Here is a 23,980-nt window from a genome sequence, read left to right on the forward strand (position 1 = left end):
TTTTTTTTTGTTAGTACGTTGTTGTACAATTTGAGAAAAAAAAATTGTTTTTTTTTTTTTTTTTTTGTATGAAAAAGACTGACGTCGTCAAAAAAACACTTGAAAATCGTTTAAGAATCACTTTAAATCCTCGTCGCCACTGTTGCGTCCCTTGCTTTTGAGTAAAGACACAGAATGTTTTATAAAACGTTATAAAACTATATTTATTAAAATCAAAATAACAAAGTTGAGGAGAGCTTAACTGGTGCACTTGTACTTGACTTGAACGCAGAATAAGAATGTCCATAACCTATGGTTATGTTCATCTTCTGCTCTGCTAACAAACGCACAATGTACAAACAATAACGCCATGACATGTATCGACAAAGTACATAAACAAATCTAATTAGATTTGTGTAAGTAGAAGATCAGTATGTTTGTACGTGTGTGTGTGTACGCCAAAGCAGCAGCAAAAGAACAACAGACATACATGCAGAAATATGAATATGTAAGTATGTATGTGCGTATCTACCGTTCTGCCTGTAAGTCTATATTAAAGTAACAGATCAAAGAATGTTAACAATCGTTTTGTGTGGCAGGGTTGCCATCCACAACAAAGAGAGTTTATTAAACTGTTCAAGAAATGGAAATGCTAGTTTTATTGTAGTTATATTGAACTAAAAATCTAAATTTCTTTATTAATAAATTTCAATTCTTTAATAAACACTTGATTGTACTTACATTGAAGCCGTTGCTGCTTTAGAATCCGGCTTGTGATCGGGTGCATGCCTTTCACATTTGATACGCTTTGAAATGGGCGCCTTATCATTGGCCGCAGCCAACCGAATATTCGTATTTCTTAATCATTGCTTTAGTTGCCACACTATAGATAGTCCTTTTTGCAGCCTTATCTTAAGCCTCTTATTGCTTTTCGGGCTCGATAGCACAGTTATGTATCTCCTACGGCAATTAATTTTGTTCAGCCTTTCGACTGCAATGTGTTGCTTCGTCCTGGAAAAAAAACCAAAAAAAACTCAACAATAGCAGTTGCTGAAATACACTGCTGAACCTGCTGCTGAACCTCGGAATTTTCTGGAGTGTCGAATACTCTTGATACTGGCTTCAAAACAGCCAAAGCTATGTGGAATAATTCGTTGGGGAATTGAACTCACAGCTCTTTGTCAAATTAAAACAGTGTTGCAGTAAAATCGTGTCGGCAATGCAATTTGTTGTTGTAATTATTGGCATTTCTATTCATCACTCTATTGATGACTCGCGGACCTTCAAAAGGATTTGAAGTTTCTACGAGCATGTTGCTACGAGCCAATATACCCGGCATCTCACTTCTTCTTCTTCTTATAGATTTCCATTGCACATTGATAAATGGAACGCAGTTATTGAGGTATTTGTTGCCAGGTTCCTGCAAAACATTTGTAAGGCGGTCGCTTTACATTAATGAGCGCCAATCGGCCAGTCGAAAGATTTTGTCGATGTCCTTATCGCAAAAATGTTTCAGCAAATAAGACAATGTTAGACGGGAAAAGTTAAAAGCCTTTGTCGCTTAATGGTTGTCGAAAATAATGACAAAATATAGATAGACAAAGGTCGCTTTGCAACCATTCCACATCTGAATCCGCTCCATGCAGAATCTGAACGCTGAACAGTTCATTTATCACCAGTGCTGTCGCAAAAAATCGTCAAAATTAAGAAAAACTATATGTAAACCACCTTTCGTCATAATCCGATGAAAAATGCATAATTTATGGCCCCATAGCAGCTATATCGAAATATGGCCCGTTTTAGACCATATTCTGCACGGACATTAAGTGGTCTAATAAGTACAAATCATTGTTCAATTTTGTAGTACAAACTATTGGTCTTTTTGGTAGCTATATCCAAATATAGACCGATCTGAACCATATACGATACGGATGTCGAAAAGCCTAACATAAGTCACTGTGCAAATTTCAGCGAAATCGGATTATAAACGCGCCAAGACTTTAAATCGAGAGATCGGTTGATATGGCAGCTATATCCAAATCTGGGTCAAATAAAAGAGGGATGTCAAAGGGCCTAACACAACTCACTGTCCCAAATTTAAATCAAGAGATCGGTCTATATGACAGTTATATTCAAAACTGGACCGATCTGAACCAAATTGAAGAAGGATGTCGAAGGCCCTAAGATAACCCAATGTCCCAAATTTCGGCGACATCGGACAATAAAGGCGCCCAAACCTTAAAACGAGAAATCGGTCTATACGGCAGCTATATCCAAATCTGAACCGATCTTAGTCATATTGTTGAAGGAAGTCGAAGGGCCTAGCACAACTCACTGTCCCGAATTTCGGCGAAATCGGACAATAAATGCGCTTTTTATGGGCACAATACTTAAATCGATAGATCGGTCTATATGGCAGCTATATCCAATGAGTGAAAAATAATGTGTACGGGCCTAACACAAATCACTGTCCCAAATTTCGGTCACATCGGACAATACACAAGCCTTTTATGGGCCCAAAACCATAAATCGAGAGATCGGTCTATATGGCATAATATCCAATTCTGGACCAATCGGGGCCAAATTGAAGAAGGATGTCGAGTGGCCTAACACAACTCACTGTCCCAAAATTTCAGCAAAATCAGATAATAAATGTGGCTTTTATGGACCTAAGACCTTAAATCGGCGGATCGGTCTATATGGGGGCTATATCAAGATATAGTCCGATATAAACCATCTTCGAACTTAACCTGCCAGTTCAAAGTTTCAGCCTAATATCTCTATTTTTAAAGACTGTAGCGTGATTTCAACAGACAGACGGACGGACATAGCTAGATCGTTTTAGATTTTTACGACAATCAAGAATTTATATACTTTATAGGGTCGGAAATGGATATTTCGATGTGTTGCAAACGGAATGACAAAATGTATATACCCCCAACCTTCGGTGGTGGATATAAAAATTGTCAAAATTTTTCGAAAAAATCGTCATTCTCTTAAATTCTAAATCCTCTTAAAGTCTAAATCAATTAAATGGTGCTATTTTCGAAGGATGGAAGGCAACTAGAATGTTTTTCAATACCATTAGATCCATAATATTGAAGGTTCACTATTTTTTTTAATATTTTTCAATAAGAACAACAACATAAAATTTTTTTATAATTGAAATGAAATTTTTATTATAAAAACAAAACAAGCGATAAAAAAAATATGGAATTATTCTACATGATTGGAGGGATAATAATATTTAAATGGTTATTACATTTAACGCCTGATGTTAAGTTTTTTCTGTATTTCAATTTATATTTCTCAATTTCAGACTAAGTCAGTTTTAATGATGGAAAGATACAATTATTGGCAACGCGTTAGGTTTTGGGGCCGCCCCACCCCCAAAACCTACCAAATATATATTGGGTTGGCCAAAAAGTAATTGCGGATTTTTTAAACGAAAGTAAATGCATTTTTAATAAAATTTAGAATGAACTTTAATCAAATATACTTTTTTTACACTTTTTTTCTAAAGCAAGCTAAAAGTAACAGCTGATAACTGACAGAAGAAAGAATGCAATTACAGAGTCACTAGCTGTGAAAAAATTTTTCAACGCCGACTAAATGAAAAATCCGCAATTACTTTCTGGGTAACCCAATATAAACACCAATCACGACAATATGGGATTCAAATGAAAAGTATTTAAGTTAGAAAACGAATCTGATATCCGATTGTCGGACCAAGTGTTTGGGCGACCACCCCAAACCCCAAAACACCCCAAAATCGGACCATGGAAATATGGGACTCAAATGAAAGGTATTTGCAAGTTAAATACCAATCTGATATCCAAATGTGGCACCAAGTTTCTGTGGGCCCCCCTTCCCCAAAATACCCCCCAAACAGGACTTATTTACTGACTATGGCAATGTGGGGATAAAATGAAAGGTATTTAAGATTAGAAAACGAATTTGATATCCAATTGTCGGACCAAGTGTTTGGGGGACCACCCCATCTCCCAAAACACCCCAAAATCGGAAAAATTTACGACCATAGCAATATAGGGCTCAAATGAAAGGTCTTTGGAAATAAAGAACGAATTTGATATCAATATTCGGGAAAAGTGTCTATGGGGCCACCCCACCCCCAAATAGGAAGTATTTTTAGATGAGAACACGAATCTGATATATATTTTCAAATCCAAGTCATTGAGCGGCTGCCCCATCCCCCAAACCGGTCATGTTTGCCGACTATAGAAAAATGGGGGTCAAATGAAAGGTATTTGGGAGTAGACCACGAATCAGATACCAATATTCGGGACCAACTGTCTAGGGGACGTCCACTACCATAATAACCCCCACCATGACAATTTGGGTCTTCAAGACAGTGGAGCTCGACATTCATATTTTTAGGGCCAATACCCCAAACCGGACATATTTGCAGGCTTTTGCAATAAGGGGTTTAATTAATGGTATTTGAGACTACAAAACGAATTTGATATCCAAATTTGTGGCCAATGCCAATACTAGGTTCGAATAAATGATATATATATATATATATATATATATATATATATATATATATGAGAATAGAGCACGTTGCTGATATTCCTTTAGGGCTTATTGTTTGGGGGACCACCCCACTCCCCAAAACACCCCTAAATCGGGCATATTTACATACCATGTCAATGTGGGGCTTAAATGAAAGGTATTGGGGGTAGAGCAAGAATTGATACCCACTTTCGGGACCAATTTTCTGGGAGTCTACCCTTTTCCCACAATACCCCATAAACAGCAATTTTTTACTGCGCATCGCAGTATGGGGCTCAAATAAAGGTATTTGGGAGTAGAATACGAATTTGATATCCAAATGTAGGACCATGTATTTAGGGCATCACCCCTTCCCCAAAACACCCACCAAAGTGTAAAAATTTTTCGACCATGCCAATATGTAGCTTAAATGAAAGGTATTTGAGATAAGAAAACGAATTTGATAACCAATTTTGGGGCCTTGTGTTTGGGGGACGCCTCATTCTGTAAATTCCCCTTAAACCAATGGCAACATGGGGTTTAAATAAATGGTATTTGAGAGAAGAGCACAATGCTGATATTTTTCAGGGCCAAGTGTCTGGGGGACCACCTCACCCCTCGAAAACACGACTAAATCAGATATCATGAGAATATCGGGCTAAAATAAAGTATTTTAAGAACGGAGTACACCTTACATCCAAACTTAATTTCGTAGACCAATAAAGATCATATGGGATTCAGATAAAGGCACTCATATTGTTAAACTGTTTGTCAAGCGATATACTATTTTCGTAGCATGATATCTCCCCAAAAGCTCTTTAATTGTCGAAAATAAATATTCGAAGGATAATTTTATATTAATATTAATTTGTTACAAGTGGGAGATGCTGGCAATAGCTTTTGGAAAGTTGTGCGTATTTTAGTTATACCAATTCAATTACTATAAATTCTAATTATATTGGGTTGCCCAAAAAGTAATTGTCTGTAATATAGTAGTAATATAGTCGGCGTTGACAAATTTTTTCAACGGCTTGTGACTCTGTAATTGCATTCTTTCTTCTGTCAGTTATCAGCTGTTACTTTTAGCTTGCTTTAGGAAAAAAGTGCGCGAAATTTTGTTTACATTTGTTTGTTTGGCGTCAATTTTAATATGGGTACCACATGTATTGAAAAAATTCATTTAACAAACCGAATCAACGCTTGTGATATGCACCTTAAACGCAATGAATTCGATCCGTTTTTAAAACGAATCATAACTGGAGATGAAAAATGGATTGTTTACAACAACGTTAGTCGAAAACGATCATGCGATCATGGTCCAAGCATGGTGAACTAGCTCAAACCACTTCAAAGGCTGATATCCACCAAAAGAAGGTTATGCTGTCTGTTTGGTGGGATTGGAAGGGTGTGGTATATTTTGAGCTGCTTCCAAGGATGTTTACTGTCAACAATTGGACAAATTGAATACAGCCATCAAGGAGAAGCGACCAGAATTGGTCAATCGTAAAGGTTTCATATTCCACCAGGACAACGCTAGACCGCACACATCTTTGGTCACTCGCCAAAAACTGAGTGAGCTTGGCTGGGAACCTTTGATGCATCCACCATATAGCCCTGACCTTGCACCATCAGACTACCATTTATTTCGATCTTTGCAGAACTCCTTAAATGGTAAAACTTTCGGCAATGATGAGGCTATAAAATCGTACTTGGTTCAGTTTTTTGGAGATAAAGGCCAGAAATTCTATGAGCGTGGAATACTAAATTTGCCAGGAAGATGGCAAAAGGTTATCAAACAAAATGGCAATTATATATTTGATTAAAGTTCATTCTAAGTTTTATTAAAAATGCATTTACTTTCTTTTAAAAAATCCGCAATTACTTTTTAGGCAACCCAATATTTACAAATAAAAGCTGCATTCGTTTCGTTTTAAACAGTTTTTTAAACCCTCCACCATAGGATGGGGGTATACTAATTTCGTCATTCTGTTTGTAACTCCATAAAGCATATATATTCTTGATCGTCATGACATTTGAAGTCGATCTAGCCATGTCCGTCCCTCCGTCTGTCTGTCGAAAGCACGCTAACTTTTGAAGGACTAAAGCTAGCCGCTTGAAATTTTGCACGAATACTTCTAATTAGTGTAGGTCGATCCATGTTTTGATATAGCTGCCATATAAACCGATCTTGGATCTTGTCTTCTTGAGCCACTAGAGGGCGCAATTGTTATCCGATTTATCCGCATGACGTGTTTCGTTATGACTTCCATCAACTGTATGGTCCAAATCGGTTCATAACCTGATATAGCTGCAATATAAACCGGTCTGGGATCTTGACTTCTTGCGCCTCTAGAGGCGGCAGTTCCTATCTGATTTGGCTCAAATTTTGCATGACGTGCTTCGTTATGACTTTCAACAACTGTTTTTAGTATGGCTTAAATCGGTCTGTATCCTGATATAGGTTAGGTTTAAAAGAGGGTGCAGATATTAATCCACTCGATGTCACTATGGACATACACCTAAGCCAGTAATCGGCTTGTTGTGCGCTCTAAAAACTATAAAGTAACCTCTAAAAAGAAAATTTTAAGTTAGAAATTCCGTGCTACTTACAAAATCCTTAATTGTTTTCAATACCACTCCCCTAAGTTGATTCATGTCTGGTATTGTGTCTCCACCTAAGTGCCGGTATCTGTTAGACGCGAAAGCCGGGCAATGTCAAAGAAAATGCTGCTCATCATCTTCCCCGCATGCCCTACACATGCTATCACTTGCCGCATAGGTCCTACCGACCGTTTCGCTGTTCCACAATGTTGCATGCGCATTCGTCGCCCACTCCCTTAACACGGACTGCGTCGACCCGTGACCTTATTGCCCTTATGGCAATTTTACTGTCGGTAAAGATGTTCACACTCGACGTCCTCGCGTTTGCACCTCACCACTTCACCCATTCCGTGATCGCCCGGATCTCCGCCTGCAGGACCGTATTATGGTCAGGTAGTCTAAAACTGATCTCAGTCCCTGGGTTCTCAATGTATACCCCCAGGCCCACACTGTCCTCTAGCTTTGATACATCCGTCTAGCTTTGATCCATCCTTCCACATGGTAATACTAGGATTCCGTCAATCCAAGACTGTGCGATGGCAGCAGTGCCTCGCACTCGACTTCAAGGTTCATCTAAGGTTTCCGATCGGAAACATCTCCCCTTCCTTCCAGGTTTCCTATCGTCGCCTCGATTATACCGCGATTGTATGCGCTGCTCCCATCCTCCCATCGCCTTAAATCCCATAGCCGCAGTGGCTGCCTCACACTTAATCTGTATGTCAATGGGTCGGATATCTAGAATAGTCCCCAGTGCCTTAATGGGTGTGGTTCTCATCGCTCCGCCTATGCCAAGACAACATGTTCGCTGAACCTTATGTTGCACTTTTTCTCCATAGCAGTCCACTAAAGTACTGAGGCGTAAGTAAGTATTTGTCTAATCACGCTCCTGTAGAGCCAGTGGACTATCCTCGGATTCAGGCCCCTTTTCCAGCCTACGGCCCGTCTACATAGTGCCCAACATCTGTGAGCCTTCTCAGTACGGATCCTGAATATGACACTTCCAATTCAGTTACCTGTTCAAGATCACACCTAAGTATTTGACCTTATCAGATATCGAAACCGACTTATTGAGGAAAGGTGGTGCATTAAATTGCCCCACCTTCGTTTTCCTCGTGAACAGTCTTCTCTGGGTTAACATTGAGACCTCTGGGTCTAGCCCTGTCATATGCAATATGCAGGACCCTTTCGGTCCTTCTGCATAGCTGGTTCGGATCCTTACCCCTTAGAAGTAGTATAACATCGTCTGCGTAGCAGACGGATTCAAATCCCTCCTCAGTCAGCATCCGTAATAGGTCATTTATGGTGGTCACCCATATGAGTGGCGATTCTCCCTTATATTTATGCCATGGGACACACAATTTATCCAACTGTTCCTTAGCATATGGTTTCAATATCAGGACCAGCCCCCTCGATGTCAATCCATACCGCTAGTGTGTACGTTTTTGGCATCGAATGATTCTTCTATTTTATGCGCAACCTCATGAGTCTCAACCTCAGGCAGTCTCCACCGACCTTCCCTTAATATAGGCATGCTGTTTGTATTTGAGCAGTTCGTTGGATGTCATACTCTTTATCATGGTGTCCACAATACGTTCCATGGTTTTGAGTATAAAGGACGTAAGGCTTATGGGTCTGTAGGCCTTTGGTGTCGAATAACTTGTCTCGCTGGGCTTAGGTATAAACACCACCCTAGCCTCCTGCCAGGCTTTCGGAGTATATGCAAGTTCCAGGCACGCTGTGAAAATTTTAGCCAGACGAAGCGCCAGATAGTCTGCCTCTTTCTGTAGTAACGCCGGAAATAATCCATCAGGTCCGGGTGACTTAAATTGTTTGAAGATCCTCAAGGATTCCTTCACCATAAATTCCGTTTTTATAAACCTTCGATCAACGTCATTATTCCAAGATTCCGGTGTCATCGTGAGTCACGTCGTATCCTGTGGATATGAGTTTTCATCAAAAGCCTCAACATGCCCTTCGTAGTCTCTGCTCTCACCCCCATGTCGTCTACTAAAGTTTCAGTTTGGACATGGGTTTTTGAGAGAAACTTTTTCATCTTAGCGGCGTCATTAACGCTATCGACCTGTTCGCATAAAAGTTTCCAGGAGGCACGTTTTGCCGCTCTGGTAATCTTATTGTATTCCTTGAGCCGTGTGTAATACACATCCCAATAAACTTCCGCTTTTTTACGACGTGCTCTGTTAAAAAGTCTGCGGACCTCTATCCCAATATTGCGAATCTCCCCGGTCATCCAGTGTTTTTCTTGGTCTGATTTCCTTTCCCGAAGAGGGCAACTGTCTTCGGAGGACCCCACTAGTGCAGTCGTAATCCTGCTTGGACAATCTAAATTATCTTGCCCAAGTCTTCTTCTGAGTAGCCTTCCGAATTTTGTCCAACACCGACTATATGAAAAATCCGCAATATCCAAAATATATGAAAAATCCGCAAAATCCAATATATAACTTAACGCAAGTCTTTGGCCGAGTACCAGTGTTAACATAGAATAATTCGTAGTTGATATGGTTCAGTCCAGAAACTTTGTTTGGATTTTCTCCATTGCTGATTTTCTCCATTAGAGCGTATGTAGCAGTCTCGCTCCAGTGGAGGTTTATCTGGATTACCTCGATCATTGGTCCTCGGCGGCGTCATTAACTCTATCGACCTGTTCGCATAAAAGTTTCCAGGAGGCACGTTTTGCCGCTTTGGTAATCTTATTGTATTCCTTGAGCCGTGTGTAATACACATCCCAATAAACTTCCGCTTTTTTACGACGTGCTCTGTTAAAAAGTCTGCAGACCTCTATCCCAATATTGCGAATCTCCCCGGTCATCCAGTGTTTTTCTTGGTCTGATTTCCTTTCCCGAAGAGGGCAACTATCTTCGAAGGACCCCACCAGTGCAGTCGTAATCCTGCTTGGACAATCTAAATTATCTTGCCCAAGTCTTCTTCTGAGTAGCCTTCCGAATTTTGTCCAACGCCGACTATATGAAAAATCCGCAATTACTTTTTGGGCAACCCAATATATAACTTAACGCAAGTCCTCGGCCGAGTACCAGTGTAAGCATAGAATAATTCGTAGTTGATATGGTTCAGTCTAGAAACTTTGTTTCGATTTTCTCCATTGCTGATTTTCTCCATTAGAGCGTGTGTAGCAGTCTCGCTCCGGTGGAGGTTTACCTGGATTACCTCGATCATTGGTCCTCCAGTAAATGGGCATCTTGGGAGTAGGCAATGATCTCATCGTCTGCTCCCTGTTCTTTAGACTGCATTGTCTTTCCTGTCACTGCACTGCCTGATGTCATCCTTTTAGGTTCTTTGCCGAGTCTAGTCTTACGACTTTTTATAAAGTCGCTAATGGTTCCATCGTCGGGTCCCTGTTCGTTAAGCTGTATTGAGTTTTCATTCCCTGTACTGCCTGATGTTCCAATACTAGAATCTTTGCCTTTCTTAGCCTTCTAAATCTTAAGTAAATGGGCTTCTTGGGAGTAGGTGATGGATTGTTAGGGTAATAAAATAGAATTTTTTGTAAATAAGAACATTTTAAGATTTTTTATTGAAACGATGTAATATATATATATGTATATACATATATAAATCTTTACATTGCACCACATTAAATTGCTAAGGCGCTAACGAAATAATTAAACATACAATTTCTGCTAGTGTTAGATATCCCTATTCAGTACAATACAGTGTAGTGCAGTAATAATTTTAGAGAAGTGACAACTATCAAGTACAATCAAGTTTTTCGCGATATTTTTCGCCAGTCATTTTTTGTTTTTAATAATAGATTTTAGGGCAAAAACTAACCGGCTGATTTCACTCAGTAGGACATTTCCTCATTAGATATGATAAAATTTTAGTAAAATTGTTATTTGTGCAGTGCTTCAAAAAAGTAATAGCGAAAAACATGGGTTTTCGACGGTTAACAACGAACATAGTACCAGCCTTTATGTAGTACATCTGTCTCCAGGATTGCCATGGTGTTATATAAATTATGCAATTAAGGGCACAAGTCTCAATGAATTTAATTAAATTGCAAATTAGTGAATAAATTTAATAGTTATTTTCATTTTTGAAACTAATTGTTTTAGCAGGATTTGGCGTTTTGTTTTTGTTTGGCCAGTGATAAAATAAACTGAAATGTAGTCCCTTAGCCAATAAGAGGCTTGAGCTAATAAAATGAGAAATATTTTTAACTATATAAGTATTTGGCACTGTTTCAGTAGTCAATAATCCATTATTTCCAGCGGGAACCTGGTTTTGATTTTGGAGTCAATATTGAACTACTATGTACATTTAAACTTCTTTGTGGGGAGTTAGGAATGCTCGTAGTTGCTGACAAATCGTTTTTGGACTTTGAGCTCAATGGGTAATAGGTAGAAATTGTGCTTTGTTGTCTGGAGTTTGAATTTTTTGACGCACTTAAGGAACCTCTCTGGATATGAGAATTGTTGCTGATATTCCTCTGTGACGTAGAGGTGAAAGTGTTTCCATGGGAAACATTCTTTGCGGTAGTAGTCGTAGAATTGTTTGTGCTAACAGAATTGAAAGGAGTTGATGTTTTAAAACTGTCTCTATTAAGACATGTTAACGAGGATCGTTTCTCAATGTAAACGCCTTTGCTTCGATTAGAGCTAGTGCTGCTGTCTACGTTTTTATCTTTGAATTTGGGGGACGTCTTAAAGGCATCGGAGGCATTAGTGTTTCGCCTGTTTTGCGCCACAGCAATGGGCTTTGAGGAATTTTTTGAAAAGCGCGCTCTCATTGTGGCACCGTTAATGCTTACTGTTGCAGAACTTACGCTAGACGTCCGAGAAGATCGAAAACTGTTATGGCGATCGGATGAGGTGCGCTTGTTGGGTGTATTAATAGTTGTACTCCTGCTTGCATTGGCATCATCTTTTGATTTGGTCAAGTTCAGTTTTTGCGCCCAACTTGATGAGAGTTTTTTCAATGTCGAAGTTTTAGGTGCTGGTTGCTGTGTAGGCTTTGAAAGTTCTTTGTTGGTGGAAGAAGACTGAATTTTATTTTCCTTCTTGGCGATGGGCTTAGCTTTGTTTGAAAAAAGTTTTAATTTAAAGCGGCCAGTTGTGGAGTCGCATGATTTTTTGTCTGCATTATCAGCTTTGGGTAATCGTTTTACTGGGGTTGGTGACGAAGTCTGCTGTTCGTTTGAATTTGTCTGGACTTTGTCTGAATCACCATTCAAGGCAACATCATTGGCTTGAAGCGGATGATTAGCTTCAGAATTTCTTGGTGCCGATGAATCGTTTTGGCAATTCGCCTTTGGAACAATATCTGGTAGTTTTTTATAGGTATGGCCTTCGGCTTGATCAATTCTTTGGTGACTTTTTGAAGATTTTTTTAGAAGCACTCCATGTTCTGATTTGTTTGAAAGATTTGGTTGTACCCCCACAATTGTCTTTGCAAGTTCATTTCGGTTCTCGTTTGCCTGCTCAAAATTCGTGTCATGGAATTCGTTTGCTATGAAATTGTGGTACTGATCGTCTTGCGTTATATTTTCATTGAAAATATTCTTATTGGCCATCTTATTATTTGATTTGCTTGGTTTTGCCGTTGTTTTGTCATTAACGAAGTCTAGAGATGGTGCGTATTGATTTGAAAGAGTGTCGCTTTTAACCCTGTTTACATCAATGTCATCAATTTGCTTATTTCTCATAATCGATATGTGGCCCATGATCTCCTTTGAGTCCATTGGTGTTGCATGAGCATTGTCTTTAATGGATTCGCAAAAATTGTTTGGTTCAACCATGTCTTGTTTGCATTGTGGTCCCAAGTTAATGTTAGGGGGCGCTTTAAGGTCTCCCCCTTGTTGCGCTTGAGCCGTCAGCCGTCCATTGATATTGTTCAGGCTAAATTGAATATTCTCCCCAGAATCCCCTTTGCTATTGGCAGATGCCATATGTTTGAGGTTTGACAAGTTTAATGAACTTTGACTACCACAATAATTGGTTTTTTTAGGATCATCTTCACCCATAACTGGGTGATGATGATTATGGTTCAAGTAGCTATGAAGACCATCTGCTGGCTGTTCTTGAAATGATAAAATATGTGTATTAAAATTGTCATTTGATAACACTGATGTTGGACTAGAATCTTTGGTAATTTTTTCTGATGTTTTACAAGCATTGCTCGGGGATGTCCACTGTAGGTTACTATCGATCAATTGAATTAAATTCGTCTTTGCTTCTTGCTGTGACACTTCTACATTTACTTTATCGATCGATTTACCATTTTGTATCTTGGAAGCAATGCCTTTTTCGATGTTAGATTTATTCATTGAAGTTCCTTTCGAGTCAACTTTCTCCAATTCTGTAGTTTTTTCAAATACATCATCATCATCCTCATCCTCATTGCCATTGTTATATTCCGTAGTTGTTTCATTTGGAAATGTGAACTCTGAAGCATCTATAATACTGCTTCCGCGCATTGAATTTAGTCTTTCGTTGTGAGCACCCCAAATGCAATCTGGAACTGTAACTGGTGTTTTTAAGCTTTTTAAAGTTGCACGTAAGCCGTCTTGGTTAAGACCACGGAAGCGCTTTCCTGCCACTACCACATGGGTCAAGGTTCCAAGTGAGATTGGGCGACGTGTGAGATCTGCCGATACACCACCAATGTTAACTGACGTCGCCCTCTGCGGTGCCTCATCTATAGGAAGTTTTTTTGAAACATCCAGTTTTGGTAGCTCCTTTTGGCGTATTGTCCGTCTTGCAACGGATTCACGCTTTACTTCTATGTTTTTGGTGTCACAAACAGGTGAGATGGGCTTGATTGAAATATTAGCAAGTGCAGCACCATCCTCTTTATGCAATTCATCAGTTACCTTCTGCAGTTTTTGGGTAGTCTCCTCAAAAAAAAAGATCGGTTGCTTAAGCTCAACGTTTTTCAATGTTCTATTTTCAGCGACCGAAGTGAATCGCCCATATTTTTGTTTGCCATCGAAGCATTTGCCTTCTGGCAAGGTTTCCAAATCTGAATATAGAGAAGATATAAACATATCAATAGAATCTAGACTAAAAGAGAGTCTCGAATAAAAAGAGAAAAATTTAAAGAAAAATTTTCTTAGTTTCACTCACCTGTTTCGATTTGAAGAGAATGGCTTCTCTGAAAAATTTTACAATGAGGCCTAGTGCGTTGTCTGTCCTCTTCTCCAGTTTGCGTTATCTCTGCTATAGTTCTAGAAATAAATTCGTCAAGCGTGTTAGATTCTTAGCCCCTTGCATTCACAATTTGTAACTTACAACTGCTCAGAAATGGGCGTTGGCAGTTTAGAACCATCAATAACGGGTTCAACTTCTCCTTTCTCATATGCTGCTGACATAACGGAGTACTCCCTTTCAGACCCAATGCTCCTTTTCACTGAAATTCCAATGCGGGTTTTACGCTTCGGTATTTGGGCTGTGACATAGAAAAGTTTATGAAGTTTTTAAGCCAAATGTGCTTTATATAGACAATTCGACTTTATTGTCTTAAGTCAGGAGAAAAACGAACCATTGTTGGAATTGTTTGCCAAATAATCCATGAGTTCATCTTTATATTTGGACGAGTCATCTTTATGCTCGGGATGGACCGTTGAACCGGTTACTTCAATTCGTATTGTCTTTGAGTCAAGCGAACTGATTCTTGTTTTTTTTCGCTTTGTTGCTGGGAAGCTTTTTGAATAACCTGCAAGTTTAGAAATATTAAAATAGGACTTTCAAATGTGAAAATATGAAACAAGTAAAAACGTGCTAAGTTTGGCTGGGCGGAATCTTAACCCAGTTTGAATTGAATTTGAATTTTTATTTTGTAATCAATCAAATTGGGTGTTGATTGAGGTTTATTGGCAAGTTGTCAAACTCGAGGATCAGTTTACAGGGGGGCTATATCAGTTTATTGACTCATTCGGATCATACATGGGACGGATATTGAAAGTCACAACACAGAACTTTGTGCCAAATTTCAGCCAAATCAGGTGAAAATTTAGGTTCCTAGGAGCTCAAGGAGTAAAATCCGGGGATAGGTTTATATCGATTCGAATCATACTTGGCACAGATGTTGAAAAACAAAACGCAAGTCTTTGTGCCATATAACAGCCAAATCAGGTGAAAATTAAGACTTCTAGGCGCTCAAGAATTCAAAACCAAGGCTCAGTTTATATAGGGGTTATATTCAAATCTGAACCGATATGGCCCATTTGCAATCCCCAACGACCTACATCAATAAGAAGTATATGTGCAAGATTTCGGGGGGCTTGATTTCGACAGACAGAGAGACGGACGGACATGGATTAGATAGACTCGGAATGTCGAGACGATCAACAATATATTTACTTGATGGGATCGCAGATCACTATTTCGAGGTGCTACAATCGGAATTCTATGATGGTAGCTATAAAAAATTGAGCTATATTTCTTATGAAAAACTTGAAGCATCGATATGAGTGTTCGAAAATCCAACAATTGCAAATGTTTTCGACTTTTCGAAGCTTCAAAAGAGCGGAACATTTAACTGCTACAATATTGGACACATATTGCTGCTGAACTGACAAACAATAGTGGCTACGAAAAACACTGTTTGTTTTTTCAGCAAACATATTTGTAATAAATGTTGGCAGTTGTTTTTACTTAAAGACTCGGCTGTAAAAAGTAGGCCCCTTATCATTCAGAAAACGCGAATCGAGCACTTCTCTTTAATTTTCGAGAAGACTCCCTGTTCGTGGGAAATTTTCCATAATCATTGGAAATATAACCCATCGTTTAAAGGTATGCCACCGTGGTGTTCAGTAATGAGCGTTTGGAAGTGTTGGAGGATGCGTCTTCTTTTATAATTTAAGGAAAACACATTCATTTGATTATTTTTATTCATCTTTTTAAGAGCTTGTAGTTAAATACAATGCGGCAAAGGTAATGTATGTATTTCTCATGAACAGCATTTATCTTCCGTTTTTGGTGGGATGGCCACGCAACACTTGGCCCTGAAAGTAGACAAAGGATTCGTTTTGAGCCCCATATTGCCAATGTCAGTAGAAAAGTCATGTTTATGGGATCTTTTGGGGGATGGGTTGGACCCCAAAAGATTTACCCTTCAAACAAATGTCAGATTCGTACTCTACGCTTAAATACGTTTTATTTGAGCCCCATATTGTCGTGGTCAGGAAATAAGTCCTCTTTGGGTGTGTTTTGGGGTTAGAGCGGCCCCCAAACATTTGGCACCACAATTGGATAACAGATTTGTTTCCTACTCTTGAATACCTTTCATTTGAATCCCATATTGTTATGGGTGGTCTATATATCCATTTGGCGGGCTTTGGGGGTGTGGCGGCTCCCATGGGTGTGACCCATCCCATTTTGCCCATTTTTGCTTTAGGTGCAAACAAAAATTCGCATGAATCGATCCACCCATCTCCGAGACATGGTGTTTTTAAAAGTTAAGCTAAGGGGGAGGGTCCGTCCCCCTTCAGATTTTTTCACTGCACCATCTGTGAAAATTTTAAGAAAATCGGTTCAGCCGTTTTTGAAGCTTTAGAAACATATAAACAAACAAACCAATACAAATTTATTTGTATATATAAGATTTAACTTTCTTTAACAATGTTATTAAATCGATTATTGTGCATATATTAACAATTTATGAGAAGAAGTCTTGTCTGAACGGACGGTTCTGTTCCATGCGTATTTGACGTAAAATGTTTATTTATTCATAAAGGTAAGGTTAGGTTAGGTTGGAAAGGAGGTGCAGATATTAACCTGTCCCATGCCACCATAGACATACAGTCTAAAACAGATCTTAGTCCCTGGATTCTCAATGTAGACCCCCAGGCCCACACTGTCCTCTAGCTTTGATCTATCCGTGTTACATGATCTTCCAGATGGAAATACTAGGCTTCCGTCAATCCAAGACTGTGCTAATGGCGGCAGTGCCTAGCACTCGACTTCAAGGTCCATCTAAGGTATCCGATCGGAAACCTCTTCCCTTACTTCCAGGTGTCCTATCGTCGCCTCGATTATACCGCGATGGTATGAGCTGAGCTCAATCCATTCTCCCATCGCCTTAAGTCCCATAGCCGCAGTGGCTGCCTCACACTAAATATGTATGTCAATGGATCGGATATCTAGAATAGTCTCCAGTGCCCTAGTGGGCGAGGTCCTCATCGCTCCGCCTATGCCAAGACAACATGTTCTCTGAACCTGTTGTATGGTCCTTATGTTGCACTTTTTTTCCATAGCAGTCCACCAAATAAGTAAGTAAGGCGTAAGTAAGTATTGGTCTAATCGCGCGACTGTAGAGCCAGTGGACTATTCTCGGATTCAGGCTATATTTCGAGCCTACGGCCCGTCTTCATATTGCCCAACATCTGTGAGCCTTTTCAGTACGCTCCTGAATGTGACACTTCCAATTCAGTTTCCTGTCCAAGATCACACCTAAGTATTTGACCTTGTCAGATATCGAAATCGTCTTATTGAGGAAACGTGGTGCTTTAAATTGGCCCACCTTCGTCTTCCTCGTGAACAGGCATATTTCAGTCTTCTCTGGGTTAACATTGAGATCTCTGGGTTTAGCCCAGTCATATGCCATATGCAAGACCCTTTCGGCCCTTCTGCATAGCTCGTTCGGATCCTTACCCCTTAGAATATTATAATATCGTCTGCTTGGCAGACGGGTTCAAATCCATCCTCAGTCAGCATCCGTAATAGGTCATTTATGGTGGTCACCCATAGAAGTGGCGATAAAATGCCCCCTATGGCGTGCCTTGTGCCACTTTCTCCCTTATACATATGTCATGGGACACACAATTTATCCACCTGCTCCTTTGCATATGGATTATCCAGTCTCTAAGGACCGGGTCCAGCCGGTACTGGTTTAAGGTTTGGATCAGTGTGTTGGTCCCCACATTGTTAAAAGCCCCCTCGATGTCAATGCATACCGCCGGTGTGTACGTTTTGGCATCGAAGGATTCTTCTATTTTATGCACAACTTCGTGCAGGGCATGCTGTTTGTCCTACTCTTTATCATGGTGTCCACAATACGTACCATGGTTTTGAGTAGAAAGGACGTAAGGCTTATGGGTCTGTAGGCCTTTGGTGTCGCATAACTTGCCTTGCTGGGCTTAGGTGTAAACACCACCTTTGCCTCTTGCCAGGCTTTCGGAGTATAGTCCCAGGCACGCTGTGAAATTTTTAGCCAGACGAAGTGCCAGATAGTCCGCCTCTTTCTGTAGTAACGCCGGAAATATTCCATCAGGTCGGTGTGGCTTAAATGGTTTGAAGCTCCTCAAGGATTCCTTCACCATAAATTCCGTTATTATAAACCATCGATCAACGTCATTACTCCAAGATTCCGGTATCTTCGTGAGTCACGTCGTATCCTGTGGAAAATGGGTGTTCATCAAAAGCCTCAACATGCCCTCCCTTGTCTCTGCTCTCACTCCCATGTCGTCTACTAACGTTTCAGGTTGGACATGGGTTTTTGAGAGAAACTTTTTCATCTTGGTAGGGTCATTAACGGTATCCACCTGTTCGCAGAAAAGCTTCCAGGAGGCACGTTTTGCCGCTCTGGTAATCTTATTGTATTCCTTGAGCCGTGTGTAATACACATCCCAATAAACTTCCGCCTTTTTACGACGTGCTCTGTTAAAAAGTCTGCGGACCTCTATCCCAATATTGCGAATCTCCCCGGTCATCCAGGGTTTTTCTTGGGCTGATTTCCTTTCCCGAAGAGGACAACTATCTTCGAAGGACCCCACCAGTGCAGTCGTAATCCTGTTGACATTTTCGTCAATCTGTTCTATGATTGGACCATCTAAATTATCTTGCCCAAGTCTTCTTCTGAGTAGCCTTCCGAATTTTGTCCAGTTGGTTTTCAACTTATTCTGGAAGTTTATCGGATTCGGCGCTGGCCGTGCAATTCTAAATCTAATGTAGCGATTTCCAGAGAAAGAGTGTTCCATGGAGACCCTCCAATTCTGAACCTCATCGATCAGATTTTCCGAACATATCGTCGTAATACCTCCCCCATAATCCTATTAACAAATGAAGCGGTGTTACCAATATTAAGTATTATTAAGTCGTTAGTATTCAAGAACTCAGCCAGGGCTTGGCCCCGCTTATTAGTGTTGGTACTACCCCACGAAATGTGGTGAGAGTTCGCATCGTACCCTGTTAGTACCTCGTTTCCTGCCTGTTTTGCTTTCCTCACCAGCCGTTGTAGCTCCAACGTGGGTGGCGGTGTCGAAGATTCGAAAGGCAGACAAAGTGATTCCAGGTATATTCCACTGTCTCCCTGTCTCACCACTGTTGCATACGATGTTGACAACTCTGGGAAAAACATATAATTCAAATTTTTATGACACATAACGCAGTTCCTCGGCCGAGTACCAAAGTTAGCTTAGAATAATTGGTAGTTCATATGATTCAGTCCAGAAACATTGTTTCGGGTCGTGAAATAAGGCAATATGAATTTTGCCCTTGCTGATTTTTTCCATTAGAGCGTGTGTAGCAGTCTCGCTCCGGTGGAGGTTTATCTGTAAATGGGCTTCTTGGGAGTAAGTGATGATCTCATCGTCTGCTCCCTGTTCTTTAGACTGCATTGACTTTCCTGTCACTGCACTGCCTGATGTCATCGTTTTAGGTTCATTGCCTAGTCTAGTCTTCCGACTTTTTATAAAGTCGGTAATGGTTCCATCGTCGGGTCCCTGTTCGTTAAGCTTTATTGGGTTTCCATTCCCTGTACTGCCTGATGTTTCAATACTAGGATCAATGCCTATCTCAACCTTCCAAATCTTAAGTAAATGGGCTTCTTGGGAGTAGGTGATGGTACCATCATCGGCTCCCTGTTCGTTGGGTTGCATTGAGACTACTGTCGCTGCGCTGCCTAATGTTTCAATATTAGGATATTTACCTATCCGGGTCGGGTTCCTGTTTGTTAGGCTGTGTTGGGTCTCACGCCACTACACTGCCTGATATTTCTTTCCAATATTGAGAGATGCCGCGATTATCTCGTTGTCGGCCCCCTGTTTGTTGAGCGGTGTTGAGTCACCTGCCACTGCACGGCCTGTCGCAAAATGAAAATTTCTGCCTATTCTAGTCTTCCCAATCTTGAAAAAGATAGCTTTGCTCCCGTAGTGCGCCATGCCTTTAGTCTTAGCCAAACTTGTCACGGAGACTTGATCAATGGCAATCACAAAGAGATTTCCTTTCTCATTCTCCTCCATGTGGAATACCTCCACTTCACTGCAACCAAACCATGGTTTTGCTTGCCCAAGAATCCCAACATGCGTTCCGTCGCAAATCAACTGCCCCATCCCTTGATGAAGACCGTAGCCTTCGTGAGCTGGGGGATATCTATCTTTCTCACCAGGTCGAGCTTTGCGCCCTCCCAGGGAGCGTGAATACCTTTGACGAGCTGTTTGACAGTATCAAAACATTCCGCCGACGCAAAGCGCAGCGTAAAGATGTCACCTCTAAACTCGCAGCTCATCATTTTTATGGGTGGACCCTCTACAGAGTTCCACACATGTTCAAAAATCCGATCGATAACCAGATCCTCCACTTGGGACCGATGATCTGGTGAAATCCTACCGGATGCACAGCCCATATTGATGACTGCATAAGTCAGCTCATCTCTGTAGTGCTTCCTTGCCACTCTGGCGTAACCATTACCATTCTCAGAGAGCATCTAGCATATGGCTGTGGCCTCCTTTTGGAAGTCACATTCCTCCATGAAGACTCAGGGCCCGTGTGCAACTTCAGTGAGACTTGTGCAACTTCGGTGAGACTTGTTTTAGATCGATGAGTGCTGTCTGATTCAAGTTTTAGCTCAATGATAACGGACCACCTTTTTATTGTCGAGCCTGAATGGCTTGCCGCTGAGCGACACCTCCTTGTAGAGAAGTTTTACTATATGATTCTAGCATATAGCAACAGATAAAATTTTTGTCCGTTGTTTCGATGCGCCAGGTTTTAAATCCAAGCATTCCCCCAATGATCAAAATCAATGTCCTTGTGCAGCTTCTTCTTGTGCGTGGAAAAGGTTTGTAATAAATAATATTTTGTGATGTTATTCCATTTACTTTGTACTTACTCAATGTGCTCTTCAGTTTCATTAGGTTATCCCTTTCTTTTTGTCGCAACTGGATTTTTCTTTCCGTTTCCAGGCGTTTTTCATTTTCCTTGAGACTCGCTAAAAAATTCGCACAAAAAGATGAAAATACTTTGAAACATTCATCCAAACGAAATTTTGGTGCATCTTCACAAAAGAAATCAGCAACCTTCAATCGTATTGATTCCACCTGATCCATAGATAATTTTAATTGATTGATTTTGTCCTTGGCATTCTGCAAAAATTCATCCATCTGATCCTTGATGGGTTTATCAATATTGGGCTGTTCAACCTGTATTTGAATTTTTTGCAACTGCATCTCCAGATCCTTTATATCATTTGATATCTGTTCAAGATTAATTCTAAATTATTAATTAGAAAGCCATTGAACTGTAATAAAGAGAAGTAAATAATGCAGCTACAATTACTTGGAAACATTGTCTAAGAATTTAAGATCGTCCGTAAAGTGTAAAAGATCTGGATTGCATTTTTCAATTTGTGTTGTCACAAAGTGCATTAAATTGACACCGGGCTTATTGGCACGTATGTCAGTCAGTTGTGTAAGGCAAGACAGCTTAACTCCGACTGCATTTCCAGCGTATCCTCCAGAATTTAGAAAGTTTCCGGCAGTCACTACTATGTAGATGATATCAATCAGTGTCTTATTGCTAATCAGTTCTAAAATTGAAATCTTCATTAAATTTATCTCAAACTCTTTAGGCAATGTAAGAATTCAATTTGTTAAGATACCATTGCCAGCTTCAATGACCGCATTTATCAAGGGTTCTAGATAGGTGATATTTGCTGCAAACTCTTCTTTTAGTAGCATACATTCAATTCTCAACTTATAGCTGAAAAATTAAAAACAACCATTGAATTATAATACATCTTAAACATTTTTGAGGTTTTTTTTTGGTTTTTTTATACACTCCACCATAGGATGGGGGTGTACTCATTTCGTAATTCTGTTTGTAACTCCCCGAAATATTCGTGTAAGACCCCATAAAGTAAAGGGTGATTTTTTTGAGGTTAGGATTTTCATGCATTAGTATTTGACAGATCACGTGGGATTTCAGACATGGTGTCAAAGAGAAAGATGCTCAGTATGCTTTGACATTTCATCATGAATAGACTTACTAACGAGCAACGCTTGCAAATCATTGAATTTTATTACCAAAATCAGTATTCGGTTCGAAATGTGTTCATTCACCGTAACGTTGCGTCCAACAGCATCTTTGAAAAAATACGGTCCAATGATTCCACCAGCGTACAAACCACACCAAACAGTGCATTTTTCGGGATGCATGGGCAGTTCTTGAACGGCTTCTGGTTGCTCTTCACTCCAAATGCGGCAATTTTGCTTATTTACGTAGCCATTCAACCAGAAATGAGCCTCATCGCTGAACAAAATTTGTCAAAATTTGAACACATTTCGAACCGAACACTGATTTTGGTAATAAAATTCAATGATTTGCAAGCGTTGCTCGTTAGTAAGTCTATTCATGATGAAATGTCAAAGCATACTGAGCATCTTTCTCTTTGACACCATGTCTGAAATCCCACGTGATCTGTCAAATACTAATGCATGAAAATCCTAACCTCAAAAAAATCACCCTTTATATATATTCTTGATCGATATGACATTTTAAGTCGATCTAGCCATGTCCGTCCGTCTGTCCGTAGAAAGCACGCTAACTTTCGAAGGAGTAAAGCTAGCTGCTTGAAATTTTGCACAAATACTTCTTATGAGGGTAGGTCGGTTGGGATTTTAAATGGGCTATATCGGTCCACGTTTTGGTAAAGCTGCCATATAAACCGATCTGGGATCTTGACTTATTGAGCCGCTAGAGGGCACAATTATAATCCGATTTGGCTGAAATTTTGCATTAGGTGTTTTGTTATGACAGTTGACAACAACTGTGCCAAGAATAGTTTAAATCGGTCCATACCCTGATATAGCTGCCATATAAAACGATCTGAGGTCTTGACTTCTTGAGCCTCTACAGGGAGCAATTCCTATCCGAATTGGCTGAAATATTGCATGACGTGTTTTGTTATGACTTCCAACAACTGTATAAAGAATGGTTCAAATCGGTCCATAACCTGACATAGCTCCCATATAAGCCGATCTGGGGTCTTGACTTCTTGAGTCTCTAGAGGACGCAATTATTATCCGATTTGGCTGAAATTTTTCATGAGGTGTTTTGTTATGACTTTCAACAACTGTGCTGAAGATAGTTCAAATCTGTCCATAACCTGATATAGCTGCCATATAAACCGATCTGGTGTCTTGACTTCTTGACTCACTAGAGGGCGGAATTATTATCCGATTTAGCTAAAATTTAGTACAACGGTTTCTCTCATGATCTTTAACATACGTGTCGAAAATGGCATGAATCAGTTTATAACCTAATACAGCTCCCCTGTAAACCGATCTCCCTATTTTACTTCTTCAGCGCCCAAATTGCGCAATTCTTACTAGATTTGGCTGAAATTTTGCACAATGACTTCTACTATGGTCTCCAATATTCAGTTCAATTATGGTTCGAAATAAACCATAACTTCATATTGTTCCAATAACATAGCAATTCTTTTCTTTTATCCTTTGTTTGCCTAAAAAGAGATACCGTGGCAAGAGCTCGACAAATGCGATCCAGATATGGTCCGATCTAGACGATGTTCGACACAAAGGCGTAGAGGTCTATCAAAATGCACTGTTTCAAATTTCATCAAAATAGGATGAAAAATACTCCTTTTATGGGCTCAATACTCTATGTCGGGA

The 23,980-nt window shown here is 40.0% G+C and overlaps 1 protein-coding gene across 1 annotated transcript in view; it reads right to left on the minus strand.

The window, feature by feature from the left end:
• Positions 1–10,708: 10,708 nt before the first annotated feature.
• LOC106088638 (uncharacterized) overlaps positions 10,709–23,980 on the minus strand; it is a 74,694-nt gene continuing 61,422 nt past the window's right edge. Inside the window, exons 5-11 of the mRNA XM_013254250.2 lie at positions 21,949–22,049; positions 21,627–21,876; positions 21,181–21,560; positions 14,611–14,784; positions 14,361–14,517; positions 14,196–14,296; positions 10,709–14,091 (exon numbers count right to left, since the gene is read on the minus strand). Of these exons, the coding sequence (XP_013109704.1) occupies positions 11,333–14,091; positions 14,196–14,296; positions 14,361–14,517; positions 14,611–14,784; positions 21,181–21,560; positions 21,627–21,876; positions 21,949–22,049 (3,922 nt within the window). The 3' untranslated portion in view covers positions 10,709–11,332. The remainder of the gene's footprint in view (positions 14,092–14,195; positions 14,297–14,360; positions 14,518–14,610; positions 14,785–21,180; positions 21,561–21,626; positions 21,877–21,948; positions 22,050–23,980) is intronic.

Source organism: Stomoxys calcitrans, chromosome 1 (assembly GCF_963082655.1).
Source record: "Stomoxys calcitrans chromosome 1, idStoCalc2.1, whole genome shotgun sequence".
In the NCBI taxonomy this organism is placed as follows: domain Eukaryota; kingdom Metazoa; phylum Arthropoda; class Insecta; order Diptera; family Muscidae; genus Stomoxys; species Stomoxys calcitrans.